This window comes from Cucumis sativus, chromosome 3 (assembly GCF_000004075.3).
Source record: "Cucumis sativus cultivar 9930 chromosome 3, Cucumber_9930_V3, whole genome shotgun sequence".
Lineage (NCBI taxonomy): Eukaryota > Viridiplantae > Streptophyta > Magnoliopsida > Cucurbitales > Cucurbitaceae > Cucumis > Cucumis sativus.
Window position 1 is genome coordinate 503,177 of NC_026657.2, and position 20,598 is coordinate 523,774.

The 20,598-nt window shown below is 30.5% G+C and overlaps 4 protein-coding genes across 4 annotated transcripts; all 4 read left to right on the forward strand.

The window, feature by feature from the left end:
* Positions 1 to 4,992: 4,992 nt before the first annotated feature.
* Positions 4,993 to 9,309, forward strand: LOC101219901 (aspartyl protease family protein 1). The gene is made up of 10 exons (XM_004146110.3): positions 4,993 to 5,501; positions 5,780 to 5,912; positions 6,929 to 7,164; positions 7,299 to 7,523; positions 7,653 to 7,788; positions 7,863 to 7,936; positions 8,121 to 8,220; positions 8,314 to 8,371; positions 8,746 to 8,817; positions 8,906 to 9,309. Exons 1-10 carry the CDS (start codon positions 5,188 to 5,190, stop codon positions 9,130 to 9,132), a joined length of 1,575 nt encoding a protein of 524 aa, XP_004146158.2. The 5' UTR covers positions 4,993 to 5,187; the 3' UTR covers positions 9,133 to 9,309.
* Positions 9,310 to 9,515: 206 nt separating this feature from the next.
* On the forward strand, positions 9,516 to 11,972 carry LOC101219661. The gene is made up of 5 exons (XM_004146109.3): positions 9,516 to 9,804; positions 10,841 to 10,959; positions 11,250 to 11,307; positions 11,384 to 11,461; positions 11,659 to 11,972. Exons 1-5 carry the CDS (start codon positions 9,621 to 9,623, stop codon positions 11,850 to 11,852), a joined length of 633 nt encoding a protein of 210 aa, XP_004146157.1. The 5' UTR covers positions 9,516 to 9,620; the 3' UTR covers positions 11,853 to 11,972.
* Positions 11,973 to 12,406: 434 nt separating this feature from the next.
* Positions 12,407 to 14,315, forward strand: LOC116402907 (la-related protein 1C-like). Its single transcript, XM_031883351.1, has 6 exons — positions 12,407 to 12,647; positions 13,019 to 13,283; positions 13,380 to 13,530; positions 13,619 to 13,709; positions 13,827 to 13,898; positions 14,018 to 14,315. The coding sequence occupies exons 1-6, from the start codon at positions 12,621 to 12,623 to the stop codon at positions 14,057 to 14,059; spliced, it is 648 nt and encodes a 215-aa protein (XP_031739211.1). The 5' UTR covers positions 12,407 to 12,620; the 3' UTR covers positions 14,060 to 14,315.
* A 4,901-nt stretch (positions 14,316 to 19,216) lies between these two features.
* Positions 19,217 to 20,472, forward strand: LOC101211607 (protein FD). Its single transcript, XM_011654404.2, has 3 exons — positions 19,217 to 19,782; positions 19,880 to 19,957; positions 20,127 to 20,472. Exons 1-3 carry the CDS (start codon positions 19,288 to 19,290, stop codon positions 20,196 to 20,198), a joined length of 645 nt encoding a protein of 214 aa, XP_011652706.2. The 5' UTR covers positions 19,217 to 19,287; the 3' UTR covers positions 20,199 to 20,472.
* Positions 20,473 to 20,598: the final 126 nt, after the last annotated feature.

Genomic DNA, 20,598 nt, shown 5'->3' on the forward strand with positions numbered 1-20,598 from the left:
TGAATTTCTACGTCAATAAAGATCGAAAGAAATGATAGATATCGAATCTAAATTTTGAATTATTGATGTTAAGAAATATTTTAGGGATAGAATTAATAGTTAAGAAGACCATCCAAATATGTTTGAGGAAGTCAATTATTTATTAATCATTTATATTGAAATATAAAAACAAAACAAATAATAAATTGAATAGTCTTATTCTACATTCAATTAACATTAATTAATCATCCAATTTTCTAAATGGATATATTGATACCTTTATTCAAAGGGTATCTATAAATAATAAAATTGCAATCCACTCGATTTGACCCTTTTTTTAATAATCATAATATGAAAAATAAAAATTAAGTTGTTAAGTGAAAAAAAAAATTATATATATATATATATATATATATATCCATTTTGGTCGACGGACTTGGTTTTTCGAACCTGAAACCTCTTGTCCATAGGAACATACAGATGACAATTGAGCTAAGTTTATATTGACTAAGTTGTAACAAATTCATAGACCAAAACTTTCAATATATTGTTTAAGAGAAAACATAATCGAGATTGATAACACTGCTACAAAGTCAATAAAGAAAGCTTATTTCATTTTTACGAAAGAATTTTTATCGAAAATCCAGTGTGAACAATAATCAACTAAATAAAACACGCCCACGAGTACTCTCATCGCAAAGACTTTTATAGCTATATATAAACATTAGTTATTTCTGTGTAATTAATCACATATATGTTTAGGGGAAGGCTTACAAAGAAAAAATAAATGTTTTGAACTAATAATGACATTAAACATATCATAATTAATGATTTTTTTGGAAATATTAAATTTTCTTTGATTAATGAAGTCTAAATTTGAAGCCATCTTTCTTTGTCAATGAGATTTTGAGATGTTGATTGATTTGGTTCATGTATTTTTCCATAAGTGATAAATACTTAATTATTATCTTAAATTCAAATTTATTTTCTTTGAAAAATTGAATGGAAAGAGACTTTAAACATTTGAAAAACCAATTAATAGAAAAAGAAAAAATCGTTCGGATACAAAGAACTTACATTAAAAGTAATTATCGTAGCAGTATACGTAACTGTTTATGCGATTCAAAATAAAGAATGGACGGTTAGATATTTGTAAACAATTGGACATGCCCTTTTTTGCGTTACTCGTCTGTTCGTTTATGAGAACAGTACTTCTCGTATGACTTCCACGTGTTAATCATGCCACAGACGTCCGTCATGATCTAACATTGAAAGTTGAAAAATGAAATAGAAACATAAAACCGTCCGTCCTTAAACAACTGAAAGAGATCAAGACAGTAACGGTATGCAATAACTTTATGAAAATATTATTTTGTCGTAAAGTTGGTAGAGCCTCACACTCACAATTTGATTATTATTGTTGATTAGAAGTGCTTTTGAACTTATTATTAATAACATGGCATTTTTTTAGTACTATATTTGTAATCTTCTAAAAAAACAAATAAAAAATATTATTATTTATATCATTTGTATTCCATAAATAGGAAAAAGAAAAAATAAATAAATAATTGTTTTGACTAAATTCTTTTGTAATGATATATTTTTTTTCCCTTTTTAATTTCTCTTTTGTTTGAATTTTAGGAAGGTGTTTTATGGGGATGTTTTCATTTTTCATTATTGATTAATTATTGTCATTATTAAAACTCGAGAGTATGGTAACCAATAACATCGGAGCTTTTCGTTTCTTTAAAAAGAAAGACAAAACAATGTATTAAAATCAAAAAATAATCCGAACAGAGACGAGAAGGAAAGAAGATCGTGCCAAATATTCGATTAAAATGCAAATTTATTTCAAATCAATCAATTAATCAAGATTAGTTTTGGTCAAAGTAAAATCAAGCATTTCCAATTGGCAGGCAAAGAGTATTGTTGTGTAATATAGATGTAGATTTTTTTGTTTTTGTTTTAGATATTTGAGAAGTAGAAAATAGGAATGCTCCAAACTACTTTTTCTTAGGTTTTATTTCATTAATACTTCATATCCTTTCAAATATATGTTTTTTATGTAAATTAAAATTTAGGAGTTATCGGAAGGGTTGAGTAGATGTAACGAATTTATATGCTTTCAAAGTTTAGGGTTTAAAATTTTGTGATCTAAATCGAGCCATTTTGATATTTTTAAAAATGTTTTCAGTGTATCAAGAATTTGAATTTTACATCGTTTTAAAATGTAAAATTATATTAAATACATACCAAAACACTTTAAAAATACAATATGTCATGTTGTAAACCCAATTTTTTTTTTTTTTTAAATATAATATGTATTTTGAAATGGACTATAAATTATAAAATATTAACAATATAAATATTTTAGGTTAAGTTATAGATTTTTGCAAACGTGGTTTTAAGAAAATAAAAATTAGGGATAGTTGCAAATTTAGCAATTAGATTCAAAATAATTAAGTATATATCAACATTTTAATTTTTTTTTGTAAATATAGCAAAATTTGTCAAATTATCACCAATCGACCATTTTGCAAACATTCATTCGTTACTTTTTAAGTTTATACCAATTGAATAAAAACCATTCCATGTAATTTTATCATTCACCAACCATCAATTATAAGATTAAAATTTTAAAACATATGAAATTGAGAGCATAATAAACAAATAACATTATGTATTTTATTTAAAATTCTCTCTTTAGTTAGATGGGCTTGGCCCAAACTCACTCGGATCATCAACAAAACCGGCCCAAGAGATCGAAGTATGGACGAAATTGTAATTTTACCCATCATGTTTAATTACAAGAATTTCAGACTTCCAATTACGAATTACGATCTAAATTTTGAAACTTTGGAGATTTATTAGACACGTATCGAAGGCTAAAGGATACATTAGAAGTTCATAACCTTATACAAAACCTATAAATTAACCGTTCATATTTCATCTTAAAATGTTTCATGACAGTAATTTAGTTATACTGTCGAAGATCGAACCATTGACTTTTGAGATAATAGTGAGTGTTTTTGTGAATCATAATCTATCAACGATGAATTTGAAAAGTCGATCCCATATGATTATGTTTGTTGTTATGTTACAGTATTATGTAATTGTTGAAAAATAGAAGTTAGTAGGCATATGGTGAAAAGGAGAAGGACTTAAGGTTGGTAAGAAGAGAAAAGTGGAAAAGAACTCCACATTTGGAGCGCAATGGGCGGGAATGGGACGGGACGTTTAAGTCATAAGTTGACCTAACCCTTTCCCTTAGGCGTTATTGTGTATATGGAAGACTTTGAAAACAAAACTAACTAAGTCGCCATTTTTGAAAATTAATCCTTCTTCTTGGAAAAATAAATAAAATCAATTTCTTTTTCCTTTTCAAAATAAATTTATTTTTTAGTTATTTTTAAAAATAATAAAATATTTACTATGTATAACAAAAAAAAATATATTCCATTATTTGATAGGTTTGTTATAGATAGAATCTGAAATTTTGTTGTAATTTGTAAATATTTTGTCAATTTTGCTATTTTGATAAATTTATTTTATTTTTGTACTTTTATCTTTTGATTTCAAAATATTATATTTTTAGTTTTTAGATTTTAGATTTAATTTCAATTATTTAGGGTTTGTTTGGATTGAGTTAAAATGAGTTTAGACAAAAATAAACAATATTTTTTAAAAAGATTTATTTTTGTTTAAATTTATTTTTCTAAAAGTGGTTTAAAATATATCTAAAATATATTTTCACTCACTTTCAAACAGTTTAGATTTTTCTTTTATATAACTTATTTTTTAAATTAAACCATTGAAATTTTTTTTAACTCAATTTTTTTTTACTAAATACTCATTTTAGTCGATCAAATGTAAAATACTTATGAAATTAAACGTGAGACTTAATTTGATTTTAAAAGACAATAATTTAAATGGACACTTAGTTTTGTAATATATTTACAACATTTTTAATTCAAAAGGTTGAAAGTAGTATTTTTCGTACATATATTTTGGAAAATGATTGAGTTTTAGTTCATATATTTAAAACGTTTTAAATTTAGTCTCTTAGACTTTAACTCTTAATAAAATTAGTTTTAAAATTAAGAAATTATCGTAAATGACAAAATAATTGAAAATATTTACTTATAATAAACTTTTATCTGAATCAACTTTGTAATAAAATATTTTGGAAAATTAACAATAAAGTAAAATTAAGAAAAAATAACATAAATAAAAATACCAATTTTGTTGAAGACATCTATGAATGTAGTCTCCATAAATGTGAGTGGAAACTTGTGGTTTAGATCGCTTTCTTTCTCCCTTTCACACCAATCCCTATTTATTTTCTTCCCTTTTTCTTCTCTCTAATTGAGAGCCACATTGACCCTTTCTTTTTCCTTTTCCAATTTTAAATTCAACTTATTATTGTAAATGAATACTTCAAATTAAATTAAATAAAAAAATTACTTTTTTAAATAAGGAAAAAACAAATCTTAGTGTTTATGGAGAATAACATGTTTTTACTTTCTTTTTCTCTTTTTGGACTTTTAACTTTAGACAAAGTAATGTATACTTTATCAATCAATACAAATATTGATAAATTTTGTTTAAAAAAAAAAGCCCCATTAAAATGTTTGATTAAACACTTTATTGTTTTTTTTTTCAATTAAAGTCCAAACTCACTAAAATGTTTATTTAATTATGGAATTTTTGGAAAGAGACCGACTTTAAATTCTATAATATTTTCTAAAAATAGTTTGAATGATTCTTAATTTAACTAACTTCACCATCAACATATTAAACAATTGGATTTGTAATTAAATACAATGAGATGTGACTAATGTCATAGTGTATGAAAACATAGAGTTAATAGATTGAAATTTAATGCTTAGTATCGAAAATAGTTAGAAATGTGACGAAATTTTAGACTATGATAAGACTATATATTAAAATTTTGATATATTTGATAAATGAATTAAAATTTTCACTAAATAAATTATTAATTAAGAAAGAAAAGAAAACCGGCGTCAATGGCCGTAGACCAGAGTTACGTCGAGCTTTGGTCTGTGACTGACCTTTGAGGAAGACGATCACTTTCCTCTCACAAATTCCTTCTTAATTCTAATCTCATCTAATGCAATTTCTTCATCTTCATCTTCTTCATCAACCCTTTCAAATTCTTCTTCTAATTTCTCCATCAAATCTCAATCCATGCCTTCTTCTTCTTCTTCTTCTTCTACCTTCTCCCTAACTCTCTGCTTTTTCTTTTTCATTTTCATCTTCATTTCCCACTTCTCCCATGTCTTTGGATCTTTCACCTTCAATATCCACCACCTTTACTCTCCCGCTGTCCGTCAAATCCTTCCCTTCCATTCCTTTCCTGATGAAGGCACTCTCGATTACTACGCTGCCATGGTCCGTACAGACCATTTTGTTCATTCTCGTCGTCTTGGTCAAGTTCAAGATCACCGTCCACTCACTTTCTTATCTGGCAATGAAACACTTCGAATTAGCCCTCTTGGATTGTACGGATTGCTTCTCTTTTTATTACTGATTTGAGTTGCTTGCGTGTTGAGATTTCTAACTAGTGATTCTTAATTTTATATTGAGTCTCTGTTGGAGTGGGAATTATGAGGTGGGGTGGGGTGGAATTGGAATCTTTTCAATTGGGATTCAAAAGGGATTGTGTTTAGTCACTTTCTTCTTTGAATCTATGTATCTTCATTTGTACTTCTTGTATTTTTACTAATTCTCTTCTTCTTCTTCTTCTTCTTCTTCTTCTTTTTGTGTTGTTGGATTTCAGCTTGTATTATGCTGAGGTTACTGTGGGAACACCAGGGGTTCCGTATTTAGTGGCATTGGATACTGGCAGTGATTTGTTCTGGTTGCCATGTGATTGTGTTAATTGTATAACTGGGCTCAATACAACTCAAGGGGTAATAATTCTTCATCCCTTTTCTCTTTCTCTTGCTCGAATTGAACTTTTGAAAGCTGTTATTGAAGTTCTTGACCTGAGAAACACATATGACATGGGCATGATGAGTGATGAATGCTATTTTCTAATCATTTTGGTACATATTTGGTTTTTGACCTTTAGTTTTTGAAAATTAAGATCCCGTTTCTCTTTCTATTACAAACTTCTTGGTTTTTGACACGCCAAAATTTGAATACTTAAAAAAAAAAAGTAGTTTTTTGAAAACTTGTTTTTGTTTATGGAATATGACTAAGAGTCTAACTCTTTTATCAAAGAAAGATGCAAACTTTGTAAGAAACTAAGAGGAAATAGAGTTTATTTTAAAACCAAATGGTTATTGGAACTTTGTTTTTTGTTTTTGGTTTTTGAATAAATACATTTTCACCTCTAAGTTTCTTTACTTTGTTATCTACTTTTTACCAATGTTTTGAAAAACCAAGTCAAGTTTTGAAAACTAATTTTTAAAAACATGTTCTCCAAATTTTGCTAAGAAATCTGCTCTTTTACATAAAAAAGATGAAAACCATTGTAAGAAATTAAGAAGAAACTAGCTTAGTTTTCAAAAGCCAAAATAAGAAAACCAAAGGTTAACAAAGGGGCCCTAGAAATGAGGACATCAACACTTCGTTTACATAATATTTGTTGAAATGTCTGTATATATTTTATGAACTAGGTGGGTTTTGTGCACATCTTGTGGACTTTCACTCAATTTCTTAAAGAAGCAAATATATATTTGTGTCATATCACAATGGTTTATAAATGAAGTCTTGTGTCAACGACTCAGGTAGGGATTTTCCTAGGTGGTTCAACATGTAAGAAAATAAGATTCTAAATCGAACACGTCCATCTGTTAAATCACCAATCAACCTGATGTGTTTGAAAAAGTTGATGTGTTCTGTTCTAATTCCGCTGGTTCATCTTACCAGACTCATTACTGATTTCCATGACAGCTCTTTCTGTTGCTTTTTCTGTCAACAGCCAGTAAACTTTAACATCTACAGCCCAAATAATTCCTCAACTAGCAAGGAGGTCCAATGTAGTAGTTCATTGTGTTCACACCTAGACCAATGCTCGTCACCAAGTGACACGTGCCCTTATCAGGTTTCATACCTTTCTGATAACACCTCTTCTACTGGCTACTTGGTAGAAGATATATTGCACTTAACCACAAACGATGTTCAATCAAAACCAGTTAATGCAAGGATTACTCTGGGGTAGGTTGTTATTTTATATCTTCAATCTCTGACAAATTGCACACCCTTAGCAATGAATGGCTAATTATTGTGATTTCATTCTTCTTCTATTCTCAATTGGGTTATTGATATCATCTGGATACGTTGTCCCTCAGGTGTGGTAAGGACCAGAGTGGTGCATTTTTGAGCTCTGCAGCACCAAATGGCTTATTTGGGTTAGGTATCGAGAATGTTTCAGTTCCTAGCATCTTGGCAAATGCAGGACTCATTTCAAATTCCTTTTCCTTATGTTTTGGACCTGCTAGAATGGGAAGAATTGAATTTGGAGATAAAGGCAGTCCAGGCCAAAATGAAACACCATTCAACTTAGGACGAAGACAGTAAGTATCACTTAGTAGGTGTATGTATGCTAGTTTCATGTTTTGTGAACTGGTCAAGTTGACACTTCCAATTAAGCCACTCTAATGGTTCTTTTTCTTTCTTTGTTCCCTTCCTTGTGCATATGTTAGTCCTACTTATAACGTCAGCATAACACAGATAGGGGTGGGAGGACACATTTCGGATCTTGATGTTGCCGTAATCTTTGACTCTGGAACCTCATTTACCTACCTGAACGACCCGGCCTATTCACTTTTTGCTGACAAAGTAAGCACCTTGCGGATTTATGCGCAGTTTCTCGTGCCATATCTTTCAGTTTGCTTATCCATGTCATTTTGTAGTTTGCTTCTATGGTTGAAGAAAAGCAGTTTACAATGAATTCAGACATCCCTTTTGAAAACTGCTATGAACTGAGGTATTGTGATATGGTCCCATATATAAACATGACTACATTCTAACCACAAATTATACAATAAAATAAAAATACCACAGCAAACTTTGAAAATATTTCCTAACATTGAAGTCTAGATCATAGTTAACGAAGGAAAAAATTACAGAGTTGTATTGTGATCCAAGTGCTGACTTCCATTTTATTTCAGCCCAAATCAAACCACATTCACATACCCGTTGATGAATTTGACAATGAAAGGTGGTGGACATTTTGTCATCAATCATCCAATAGTTTTGATATCCACCGAGGTAAAGTTATGACTGCTGTAGTGTAATATTCTCATCGGCTTGTCTGCCTATTGAACTGCTATTATTAACTTTCTTTCTGATTACCATCTTCAGTCGAAGCGTCTTTTCTGTCTTGCCATTGCTAGAAGTGACAGCATAAATATCATTGGACGTAAGTATCTTAACTTCTATCAGATAGTTTGGTGATTTCTTCAGGTTTACTACATGACATCTTTTTCAACTTGTCTTTCATATAATGGTCATTCGTTGCACAATTAAGTTGGATATTATTCTCTATTCATTTCATATTGATGGTCTTCCTTTAGACCTCATGCTAATATCTAATCCCACACATAAAAAAAAGAAAAACTAAATAAGTCACATACAAAGCTTAACATGTAAGATATACGTATTGAAGTTGAATCGAACAATTAGCAAAGGCCAATAGCTTTCTTATACTTTTACATGGATTTATACTAAACATGTTTGCCACCGTGATCAATCGAGAAGCGTTTGTTTCATGATGCGTGTTGTGCATTGTTGCAGAAAACTTCATGACTGGTTACCACATAGTTTTTGACCGTGAAAAGATGGTTTTGGGATGGAAGGAATCAAACTGTGAGTTCTCTAGTAAACATTTTCTTAGTTTTGTTCATTTAGCGATAAAATTCACATTTTTTTTTAACATGGAATCTTCACTATCCAGGCACTGGTTATGAAGATGAAAACACCAACAATCTTCCCGTCGGGCCAACCCCCACCCCTGCTGCCGCCCCGGGCACAACAGCCATCAAACCACAAGCCAACAGCAACATTAATAACACTACTCAAACAATAGAAAAACCAAGACCTTCAAATATTAGTTCAAAACTTCCAACCTCAGTCATTCTCACATTCTTGATATCTGTGGTTACATTTTTGCATTTTGTATGATCAATTTTGTTCGTCTTATATTCTTATATTGTTTAATACTTAGTTTATAGATTGATAGATGCTTCCATATATAGATGGAATTGTTGTAAGTGGAAATATAGACAGAATGGTTTGCAACAATAAATTTATATTGTGAATTGATCTTGCTCCAATTGAAATTGAATGCCTCTTCAAGAAGTGCTTTTGATGTCTTGAAATGAAGGATCTCTTTGGTGTTTAAAAATCAATTGTATTTGAGGTTAAATTGGAATGTTTAACGATAATTATACTATATTTGTAAGTACATTGTTTGGGCTGAAGGCCCATTATAGCTATGAAAAAAACGAAGCCCAAAGAAGAGCCCAATAAAAATGATTTTCATACAATATTCTCTTTCCCCCTTTAAACCTTCATTTTCATTTCCATCTCTCTTCTTCTTCTTCTTCTTTCTCGAATCACCTTCCCAACTTCCAACCTTTCTTCTTCTTAGTTCTTCCAATCTTCAATCTATGGCGGTTGCTCGTTGCTTCCTCCCTTTTCCTCTTGAGACTTCAAAGCATCCACTCTCTGCTTCCATTTTCACTTCTTCTTCTACTGATTTTTCCTTCGCTCTCGCCTTTTCTTCTAATTCTCGTCGCCCCCGAGGTTTTAAGCTCCCAATCACCACTCTCTGCTGCAAAATGCCCCATCGCAGTACGTTTCTTTTTATCCTTTCTTCCTCGTCCTTTTCCATCTTGAATATAATGTTGCTCTTTGATTTTTAGCTGCTTCAGCTTATTGGGTTTGTTGGAATCTGCGGTTTTTTTTTAGTCATGATTAATTTTGGATTCAGCATAACGCACTGAATTGATGGCTCTGTTGATTCATTTGGATTCAAATTTATGCAGGAACTAGATTTTTTAAAAGTAAGATTAAAGTTATGGTCCGTTTTTTTCTATTAAAATGTAGCCTGAGACTTAATCAATGACTAATTAGGAGTGCGAGGAACGATTACTAATGAGCGCCATAGCAAAAAACTAGTATTTTAACTTACAAAAAGTTTGTGTATATTATGCACTTCTTTTTGCTGCTTTGATCAAGAAAAAATATATTTTTCTTCAAGAGGAATCTTATCCATATAACTTTTCGGTGAAAAGTGAGCTTTCAAGTTTAGCTATAACTTTCAAATATGTATCTATTTGGTTCCTGAACTTTAAAAAGCGTACAATCTTGTGTTTGTTAGATTCTTTAATTTTAAAATTATCTAGCAAGCCTAAGAATTTTAAAAAATATTTAATACTTATATGTTCAACTAAAAATTGGAAGTCTTTAAAAGATATTTTTGAAGAAGACCGAAGGGAAAATTGAATTTCATTTAACCAAACTTTTCTTTTCTTAGGGACATGAAGAATGAGAGTATTCTAAATGGATTTCACCCATGATGTCCATTTTTATAAGTGTTCCATACGAAATAACAATTAGAAAACAAAGAATCTTAGTTTACTGGTAAATTCCTACTGCAGCAATACTTGTTGTACACAAACACAACTCTTAAGCAACTTCTTAGAAGGTTGGTGGTCAATTCTAGGTTGGGATAGTGAATTTCTTTAACATTGTGCTCGTTTTTATTTCTCTTAAGAGTTCTTTATAAGCGCGCCTTCTATGTGCATTTTTTCTTGTTATGCAAGTGAAACATGATTACTTCTATTAGCTCTTCACGTAACATAGTTTATAAATTGTTTGGCATCAGTAAAAGCCAAGCCACAAGATTCAGAAGCAACATTAGTTGCCGGCTCTTTCACTGAATTTAAACACCTGCTACTGCCAATAACCGATCGCAATCCATATCTTTCTGAGGGAACGAGACAGGTGACCGTTCTTTTGTTGCTTCAAATTTTGTTATTCAACAAGAATTTTGATTCAGACAAGAATGACATTACCTTTCCTATAGGGCAGCGTAGTTGTAAATCATTAGGAACATTTGTTTCTGTGGTTGCTTATTAGCCATCTAGATGTCTCTGTAGGAATTTCGGTTTCGAGTATCATTCTATTTATTCCAAATTCTACAGCTTATTATTCATATATCAGTAATGAAGAAGCTAGTGAGTAAAATTTGACAATTGATCACTAAGGTGGCTTTGGATCCGTATTTTGAACAGGCTATTGCTACTACTGCTGCTTTGGCAAAGAACAATGGGGCTGACATAACAGTAGTCTGTATGTTCATTTCATTTTTGTTTTTCATATTTAGGATGCAAAGATCCTGAAATCACATCTCTGTGATAATCTGCAGTGATCGATGCAAAGCAGAAAGACTCGATTCCAGAGCACGAGAACCAACTCTCGAGCATTCGTTGGCATTTGTCTGAAGGTTTGTAGTAGTACATAAAACACTCTTTTAAGTTCGGACTTCAAGTCAAGAGACAAACAGTAAACTCAACCTCTTCAATCTACTTTCTCCGAACCGTAAAAACTTTGTTTGTAACATATTATTACGTATGCAACATTTAGTAAAGGTATATACAAACTAATCCAAGAAATCAACGTGTTTCTGTTTGAATGAGACAGGGGGATTCCAAGAGTTTAAACTGTTGGAGCGATTAGGGGAAGGAAGCAAGCCAACAGCAATCATTGGGGAGGTGGCTGATGATCTAAACTTAGATTTGGTAGTTCTAAGCATGGAAGCCATTCATTCCAAGCATGTGGATGCTAACCTACTGGCTGAGTTCATCCCATGCCCTGTTATGCTCTTGCCCTTGTGATTTTTGTACAATTTGAGTTTTATGCCTAAGCCATATCTTATCTATGCTTTCTCTAACAATATACTGTGTGTACTTGTGATTTATGTATATATTAATAAAGTGCTTTTGGAGTTCAATGAATCCCTTTTACATCATCGAGGCAAATTAATCGTATATTATATATTAATGTTGTATGTTTTAAATAAAAGTTTCACTTATAAAATAGGTTAGATAATCTCTTCCAATCTCCTCTTTCATCCTAATTTGTTGTTTTATTTTATTTAGTCAAATTTGTGTAACCAATTTAAAGATCAAATATGATTTTTAACTTATAATTTTTTAAATTGATATATAAAATAACCAATATGAATCTTATAGATAACGATAAAGCATACAAAATCTCATTAAATTGATTTCAAAAAACAAATCTGAAATTTAAAAAGATTTCCTTATAAGATAATTTTTACTTTTGAGATTAAAGATATTTAAATTTTTAAATGAAATAATAAAAAACTATTGGATTTCATGAATGATTTCCTGTTTAATTATGGTTTACTTAACCAAAACTATTTAGGAAAAGGTTTTTTTTCTTTCTTTAAAAGGTCCGACTAAAGTTGAGTATACTCTCACATTCACAACTGATTCTTCCTAATTACTCTCTAAGTAAGTCTTTCTCTTTCTAAATCATTTTGTTAACTTTTTCCCTTTTATTAATGAACATAAAAAATTAATTCTGTTCATAATCAACTATTGTAATTTTTATATCAGGCTTTGAATTTCCATTTGCCCATGGCATCATCAAACCATGAAGATCAGGTATTATGTACTATCTTCATTTTTTCTTTTTCTTTTATGATTTACATCTATCAAACAATTTTCCGTTTAGTTCATTCACAAAAGAAAAAGGGTCTTCTGTTCTTGGTTTTTTTCTGTTGAATGTTTGAATCTGTTTTTTCTTTGAATTAATAGTTCTCCCGATTGAAAGACGACCCAAATAACTCTTGCCTTATTCCTCTTATTGAACTTCTTCCCCTATTCCTCAAAGTAAACTGAATAACTCAAACTCAATGTGGTAAACTTAACGATTCCATATTATGTCAACGTAACTATGTTATTAATTATTATATATGTTTCATGTATTTTTCTTTTCAATTCTAATCTTGTTTTATTCATATCTTTGCATGTAGGGTATTAGAAGGGTGACATATACTGAACGTCAACGTAATAATTTTTCGAGAGCATCAGATTCTGCAGCAAATGCTTCACGACAACAATGTAATTCATTTTTCACAAATTTCAACCAAAGCAGAAATAATAAATCATATTATCATCATCAAAGGAGGGCCGCAATGAATAGAATTGAATACTACAATATTCAAAATGAAATTTGGTGTTCTTCCTATCATGGTGCTTGGGGCTACTCAATTCCTCTTCCTATGCCTCACCCATCAGGTAAGTTTACTGTTTAATAACTATTTATCAAATACTTCGTCTTATTTTCCACTTTCTTCTTCACTAACCCTTTTTTTTTCTCTTTGATACTATTAGGATTCTTACCTCCAATGGTTCATTATATAAACGAACCATATAATATGTATAATCCTTATGTACCACCGATGCCACAAATATATCAACCACCATATTATTATGATAAAAAGTTGTATTGGAGGATAATAAATCAAGTTAATTATTACTTCAGGTAAATATTCTATATAAAAATTATATATTTGTTGTTTATTTTTTAGAAAAAGTACTTTTATATATTTAAAGAGATTTCCTTTTTGTAGTGATGAAAACTTATTTAAAGATACATTCCTGAAGAGAAATATGGATGACCATGGATGGGTTTGGATTACACTAATCGCTTCTTTTCCTAGAGTAAGTGATTTTTGTTTATGTTGTTAAATATATTTTAGAGTAATTTTGAAACTCTAAACAAAATGTATGAAACAAAATTTAATTTTCTTCTTATATTTGCATCATTTTATTTTGCAGATTCAACAATTAACAAATGATATTGAATTTATTTTATTTGCACTGAAGGGATCAAGTTTTGTTGAAGTATGGGTGAGTATTATAGAAAATTTTAACATGATCTTTTTTCCTCTAAAGTAATAATATTTCTCTATTCAAATGCTTTTGTTTATTATGCAATTAATTACTATTTTTTCTCTCTCTTATATTAGGGCTACAAAATAAGGAGGAAGACAGTATATATCAGCAATTAAACAGACTTTCAATAATCCTCAAATCCCTCAGTATTATTTATATGGGAGTGTGTGCTTTAGGATTTAAGATTGATTTCTTGAAGAGCAGTAGTAATTTAATGCCCAAATATTATCAAAAAGTTAGTGGAAGCATATTGTAATGTACCTATGGATATGTAAATGGTTGAAGCAATTATATTGCTCAACAAATTATATATTGCAGATAGGATCTTATTTGTTTAATTAATTGTTAAATTAACAGTAAGGTTACTTTGAATATTTTCTCCTTTTTTGTCCCCTTTTCAAGCATTAATTAATAGAGAAGAAGTTAAATTTTTATGAAGAAATATTATGTCAATTTATGAGTTGGATCATAAACTAATAGTTGTATTGATTTAAGCAATTTTTGAGATACAAAACCATATTAATTGAAGCATATCTTTTTAAATCATTAATCATTACTGTAGATAAAACTATCCATACATCATTCTAACTAAAAGATTAGAGTTTTAATTAACTGATTGATTTATAACTAATAGATTAATTGATAGTTATGAAGTCAAAAATTAAACCTATTTGTACGTACCTATAAGCCTAATAGATAGTTGTAGAAGTAAACAGAAATGATAAAAGTTGATGTATAAACTAATTTAAATTTCTTTAAAAAGTAAAGAGGTAGTAAATGAGAAACACTAAAGCATGCAAACATGCATCTTTGTTAGGGTTAGGGTTAGGGTTAGAGTTAGGTTACTATTTTGGAAAGGACAAATCTACAACTCAAATAAAGAAAAACATAAAATTTTTCAATAAAGAAGCAAAGTTAGACAAAGAAGTGTAGGATGAAAACTACGTTATATGGTCCCAAAAGAACAAAACCTTATATTCCCACAAATATATATACACACATATATACTACAAATACAAGTATCATCTTTTGTAGAGGAAAGAATTAATATCAAAGTTGCAAAAAAAAGGTTTAGTTCATCAAATGATATGAATAGAAAGAGGGTTTGAACTGTCATTAAAAGTAGAAATAGCAGAAAAGAAGAAGATAGATTTTGGTGATATAAGCAATTAGGTAAATTTCATTTAAGAAGAAGAAGGTTTTAGAGTGTTAGAGAGACAAAGTTCTTTTTTTCTTTTGTAGAAAAGATGTTGAAAAAATATGAACAATTTTGGTTCAGACCTATCTTCTGCTGACAACTGTCCCCTCTTTTACCCAAAAGACTACTCTCTGCCAACTCTGACATTATATATATATATATATAATTTGTACTTGATTTGGTTCATTTGTTTGTACATTTTCTTTTCTATTTGGTGAACTCCAAATTTAGAGGGTTATATTATAACTTATAACTTTAGTAATTTCTAGTTAGGTTTTGGAACTTTAAATGTTGTTTGTATAATTTTTGTGTTTGATTTTTTAAAAACACGTTTCTTGTAATAGATTATTGATATATTCAATGAGAATAATGTTAGGGTTTTGTAGGACAATTTTTTTATAATCATAAATAAGTCGAGTTTTTTAGTTCAAATGTAAGTGGAAATTTTGAACTATAGATCTCTCTTAGTATTATTGATTCAAGTTTAGGACAGTTTGAGCGTTTAATGAACTTTTAAGTTGTTTATAAAATGGTTAATCTTTTCTTAATTTGTATAAATTACTTTAAAATCTCAAATACTCAAAATTAAAAGTTATATCTACCTCACTTCTATTATATATTGTCGTGCTATCGTAAGGAATGAACGATTACATTAATTGGATGAAACTTTTTTTTTATTATTATTATTATTTAAAGAATTTCAACCAATTTGACAAAAGAAAAATAAGAGAAAGAAGGGATGTAGTGAACTTAGTTCTAAAACACATTTGAATCAAACGTTTGATTATCATAATAATTAAGTTCACTCTTGTTGTAATCAAACTCCATGCAACAACAAAAAAAAAAAAAAAAAATCGCATTTCTAAATCAAAATATACGTATATCTTAAACTTTTCAAACTCTTCTATAATATATATATAGATGAGACAGTCCATCATATGATTCATGCACTAAAGGACGACGATTGCACCATTATTTTATCCACTCACAATTGAACCTTTACAACATTCAAAATTCAATGAATTACGTTTAAGTTCGTACAAAAAAAAAAAACACGCACACTAGAGAATAATAAGCAAGCGTAAGGAAAAGAATCCAAGAAAAGGACAACAAACTAAATATTATATATAACTTGATTGATTATATAACTCGAAACATGGTAATCAAACAAACTCAAACGAGGTGTATATAGGATCGAATAGGGACAAAGGGATTAGGGTTTGGAGACAAAAATAAATATTCTCCCATCTCCATCTTCGATATTCACTTGTCCTCAATCCCGACCCCGCTTTGGAGACACAAAATCTAGAAGCACTTAAAGAATAATGGATCAAAAGAAAAGAAAAAAACAGAATGAAGTTGGGGATTGACTCATTTACAAAATGTAAAATAGTGAGAAGTGTGAAAAGAAGGGAGCAGTAATGATTAAGTTTAGTGTTAGTAGAGGAGAGAGCAGGTTGGGTATTAGATTCTGCAGCTCAAATTGAACTTTTCCAAGAAAAAATAAAAAGTTTTTTTTTTTGTGTGTGTGTGTGTGTGTTTTAATTAAAACCCTAAAGGAAGGGTCCCCCACCACACAAACCTTCTCCAAAAAGAATCTCAAACCAAAAGTAAACTACAAAGATTGAAGAGAGAAGACATTGGTTTTGGGGCAGTGCTGCAACAACAGGTGTCAACTTCTGTTTTCATCTGTTCTTTTTTTTTCTTTTTGAAGGAAAGTTTTCTTGGGGTTATTCTATCTTTTTTTTTTATATAGTTTGCATCAATTATTATTGAATTATATATTTTTAAAAAGTGCATCAGGAACACTCTCACTCGAGCTAGCTTAACTACGAAGTTCTAATGAGATCATTTGGTGTATATTAGTATTGGTACGATCGTACTCTAATATTATTATTGAATTATATACATATAATATCAATATTTTCATCGATTTAGTCAATGAAAGAAAAAGAAGAAGATGGCAATCAACGTGGCATCCTTTGCTTTTATGATTCAAACGAAATGAATGTCATACTTGAGAAAGGTCTAAAAAAGAAAAGATGGTATGGGCTTAACCCATATCACTCTTGCCTTAAGGCTTGTATCGAGATTGAGTCTAAGGATATACATATAGACCTTGTTGTCCTGCTCGACTTTAGATAAGTTGAAGTCTAATCTAAAGAAATTATTTCGCAGAAGCCTACACTACTGCTCAGTCTGTTCTACTCAACCCTATTTAAGCCAATGTGGAGTTAATAGAAGTCCTAGAGAAATCTTCTAAATAAACAATAAGTAATGGAGAAAAGGATCGAAAGAAAGATCGAGCGGAAACATCTATAAACAAGTGGTAAAGTACATAAAGAAGGTAACTAAAAAGTTCTAATTTATTTCTTACTCTATGATCAACTTAGACATTATAGCCATTTTTCTTTCCTAAATTATAAATTTTTATCGTTGTTATATCAAGTAAAATTGAGTCCTTAGTTAAAAACCATTTCAAAATTGAATGATATTTTTCTTTCGAAGAAAATTATATAATGCTTATACGAGTCATTGTCTACCTTTACCTTGACATATATTGAAGGTTAAATTTTGTAAACCCTAGGTACTATGAAAACAGAAACGAAGATGTACGATTACCAAATGAATCCATAATGGTTTGGAGACCGAACTTTTTTTATTTTATATATATAAAGGAAACTATATGTTATAAGGTTAAATAAATGATATTATATGTGTGTTAATTAAGTGTCCAATAATGGCGGCAAAGGCACATCTGATTCTATTCTTCCATGGCAGACTGAAATTGGATAGGGAGCTTTGTACAATTTCTTGTTCGACTCCCAAAACAAAACTCTCCCATTACTTTTCCTTTTTTCTTACCCACAAGATTACTAAATCAATCAAATCAAACCTTTTCTAATTTATTATTTTACACATTTCTTTTTTCTTCTTTGCTTTTAAACTTTCATAAATTCTAATTTCTCCCGTTTTTTTCACTTTTATTGAATCAATTGTCCCAACTTCTACTTTTTAATATATGTTTACGAGTTTTATAGTTTTGTAAAAGGTTAATAAATAAGTATAAAACAAATAAACTAATAATAATAAAAAAAGAAATGATTTGAAATATGAAAACAAATGGCTGATAAAAGAAGCAAATAAATTACAAAACTGGAAGAAGTTATCTTACACCAATATTAAAAATGAACTAAATCCGTTTGTGTATATATATATATTAATATTTGAAAATATATAATTTAGGATGAAATATTAATTTGAATTAAAAGAAAGAAAAAGAAAAGGGAAAGGGAAAAAGAAAGATAGGGTTTTTGATTAGAAAGTAAATGACGTGGTTAATTTTGGTGGTGGTGACATGTGGTGGACCACTGTCGTTCCTTCATGTTTACTGTCGTCTTCTTTTCTTTTCTTTATATTTATTTGTTTGTTGGCAGTGTGGTACGACATGTAGTATCCACTGCCAACCAATGCGAATGCCAGAATACTAAACGACGCCGTTGTTCTCCTATTTTATTTATTTATATTCTCACGTGGTGCTCCCCTTTGTCCACGTGTTTCTTCTCACTTCTCACTTCTCACCTCATTTTCGCATCCCTTTTCAAACCCAAATATCTCTTTTTGATTTCTTTGAAACCCCATTAACATATATCACCTTCAAGATCAGACTCTTTCCTACTTAATCATTCTAAAACAATGGCGATATGATAAGATGGTAAGAGATTAGAAGGCATTTGAAGGTAAGATGATAATTAATGAAAGCATAATTTGAGATTATGGTAAGGAAACAACAACAATAATAATAATAATAATATGATGTTTCCAAAACATAAGTGTACTAAGTGCTTTCTCTATCTCTACCAAACAAACTTGCTTGTCTTACCTTTCAAAAGTACTTTCACTCCCTCCCCTCAACAGCTGTCTCTCTCTCACTCTCTCTATACAATTAATTTTATTTTTTTTAAAAAAAAAATAGCCTAAATAATATATATATATATATGTATATAGTTAATTATAATATAAGAGCATTTTTCTGTTTTTTGTTTTTTAAAATTATAAAAAATGAAAATGAAAAATCCCACCATTAAAAAGCACCATTTCTCTTACACAAATAATCTCTAATTTCTTTCTTTTTTTGTTCTCTAAATGGAAGAAGTTTGGAAAGACATAAGTCTCTCTTCTCTCCACTCCCGCTCCGATCATGACTTCTCCTCCGCCGCTCCCACTCCCATCAGTCTCCACCTCCACCACCACCACTCCGCTGCCAACTTACGCCACATCATCCTCCAAGACTTCCTTTCTACTTCCACTTCCAAACTCGACTCCTCCTCCTCCTCCTCCTCCGCCCTCGCTCTCCCCCCCGTCCCTGCCCCCCCACCTACTCTCTTATCCTTGAATTCCACAAGGGAATTACATTTCCCCGATAACAACTCCATCGCCACCGCCACCGCCGCCGCCCACTTCCGCCACCACGATCCTTCCTCTCTCTCCGCCGCCTTCCACAGCCCCTTTGATCAACTCCTCGGCCCACCACCCTTCGCCAAAAAAAGGCTCTCTGATTCAGATAACTCCGGCGATCGCCGGCAGAAACGCATGATCAAGAATCGCGAATCCGCCGCCCGATCTCGTGCACGAAAACAGGTTTAATCCATTCCTTATCTTTTCTTAATTAAATAAATAGATAAATAAATTCCCTAAACATCAATTTTTTTTTATTTTTTTTTAATTTTATCCACAGGCTTACGCAAACGAGCTGGAGCTTGAAGTGTCTAATTTAAAGGAAGAAAATGCAAAACTTAGGAGACAACAGGAAGAGGTAACTAAATCTTTTTCTTTCCACCAAATTTTGGTTTCTTTGAGGAAATTACAAAGATCAATTAGAGAAAAATTAGAAATAAGAAAGAAAAAAGAGAGAGAGAGAGAGAGAGAGAGAGAAACCCAACAATAGACAAAAGAAGGTTAAAGAAAAACGGTTGTGTGTGCAGCTACAAGCAGTGGCGATGGCTCAGGTTCCAAGAAAACACAGGCTGCAGCGGACATCAACGGCGCCGTTTTAGCGATAAGAGGAGGGGTTTGTTTGAGGGTTAATTTTGTTGGGGGATGAAAAGGAAGGAATTTTCTGAAATGTTTGCATAAAGAAAAGGGAAACACTTTGGTGATTTAGGTTAAAAGAAAAAAAAATTAACAGAGAACTAATTCTAAACTTGATGATGCTGATGATGATGATGATGATGATCAGTGTTTGTGTAGGGCAGATTCTAAAAAAAACAAAAAAAAAAAAAAGTTAATTTGCTTTGATTATGGAACCAACAACTCTCCTTTTTCTCTCTATCTTTGACCTTTTTTCTATACAAAAGTTTTTGTATTTTTCTTGGACAACCATATGACATTACTCATTATCAATAATTAACCCTTCTAACTTATAATCAAGTCCTAATGAAAATATAAAATGATTAA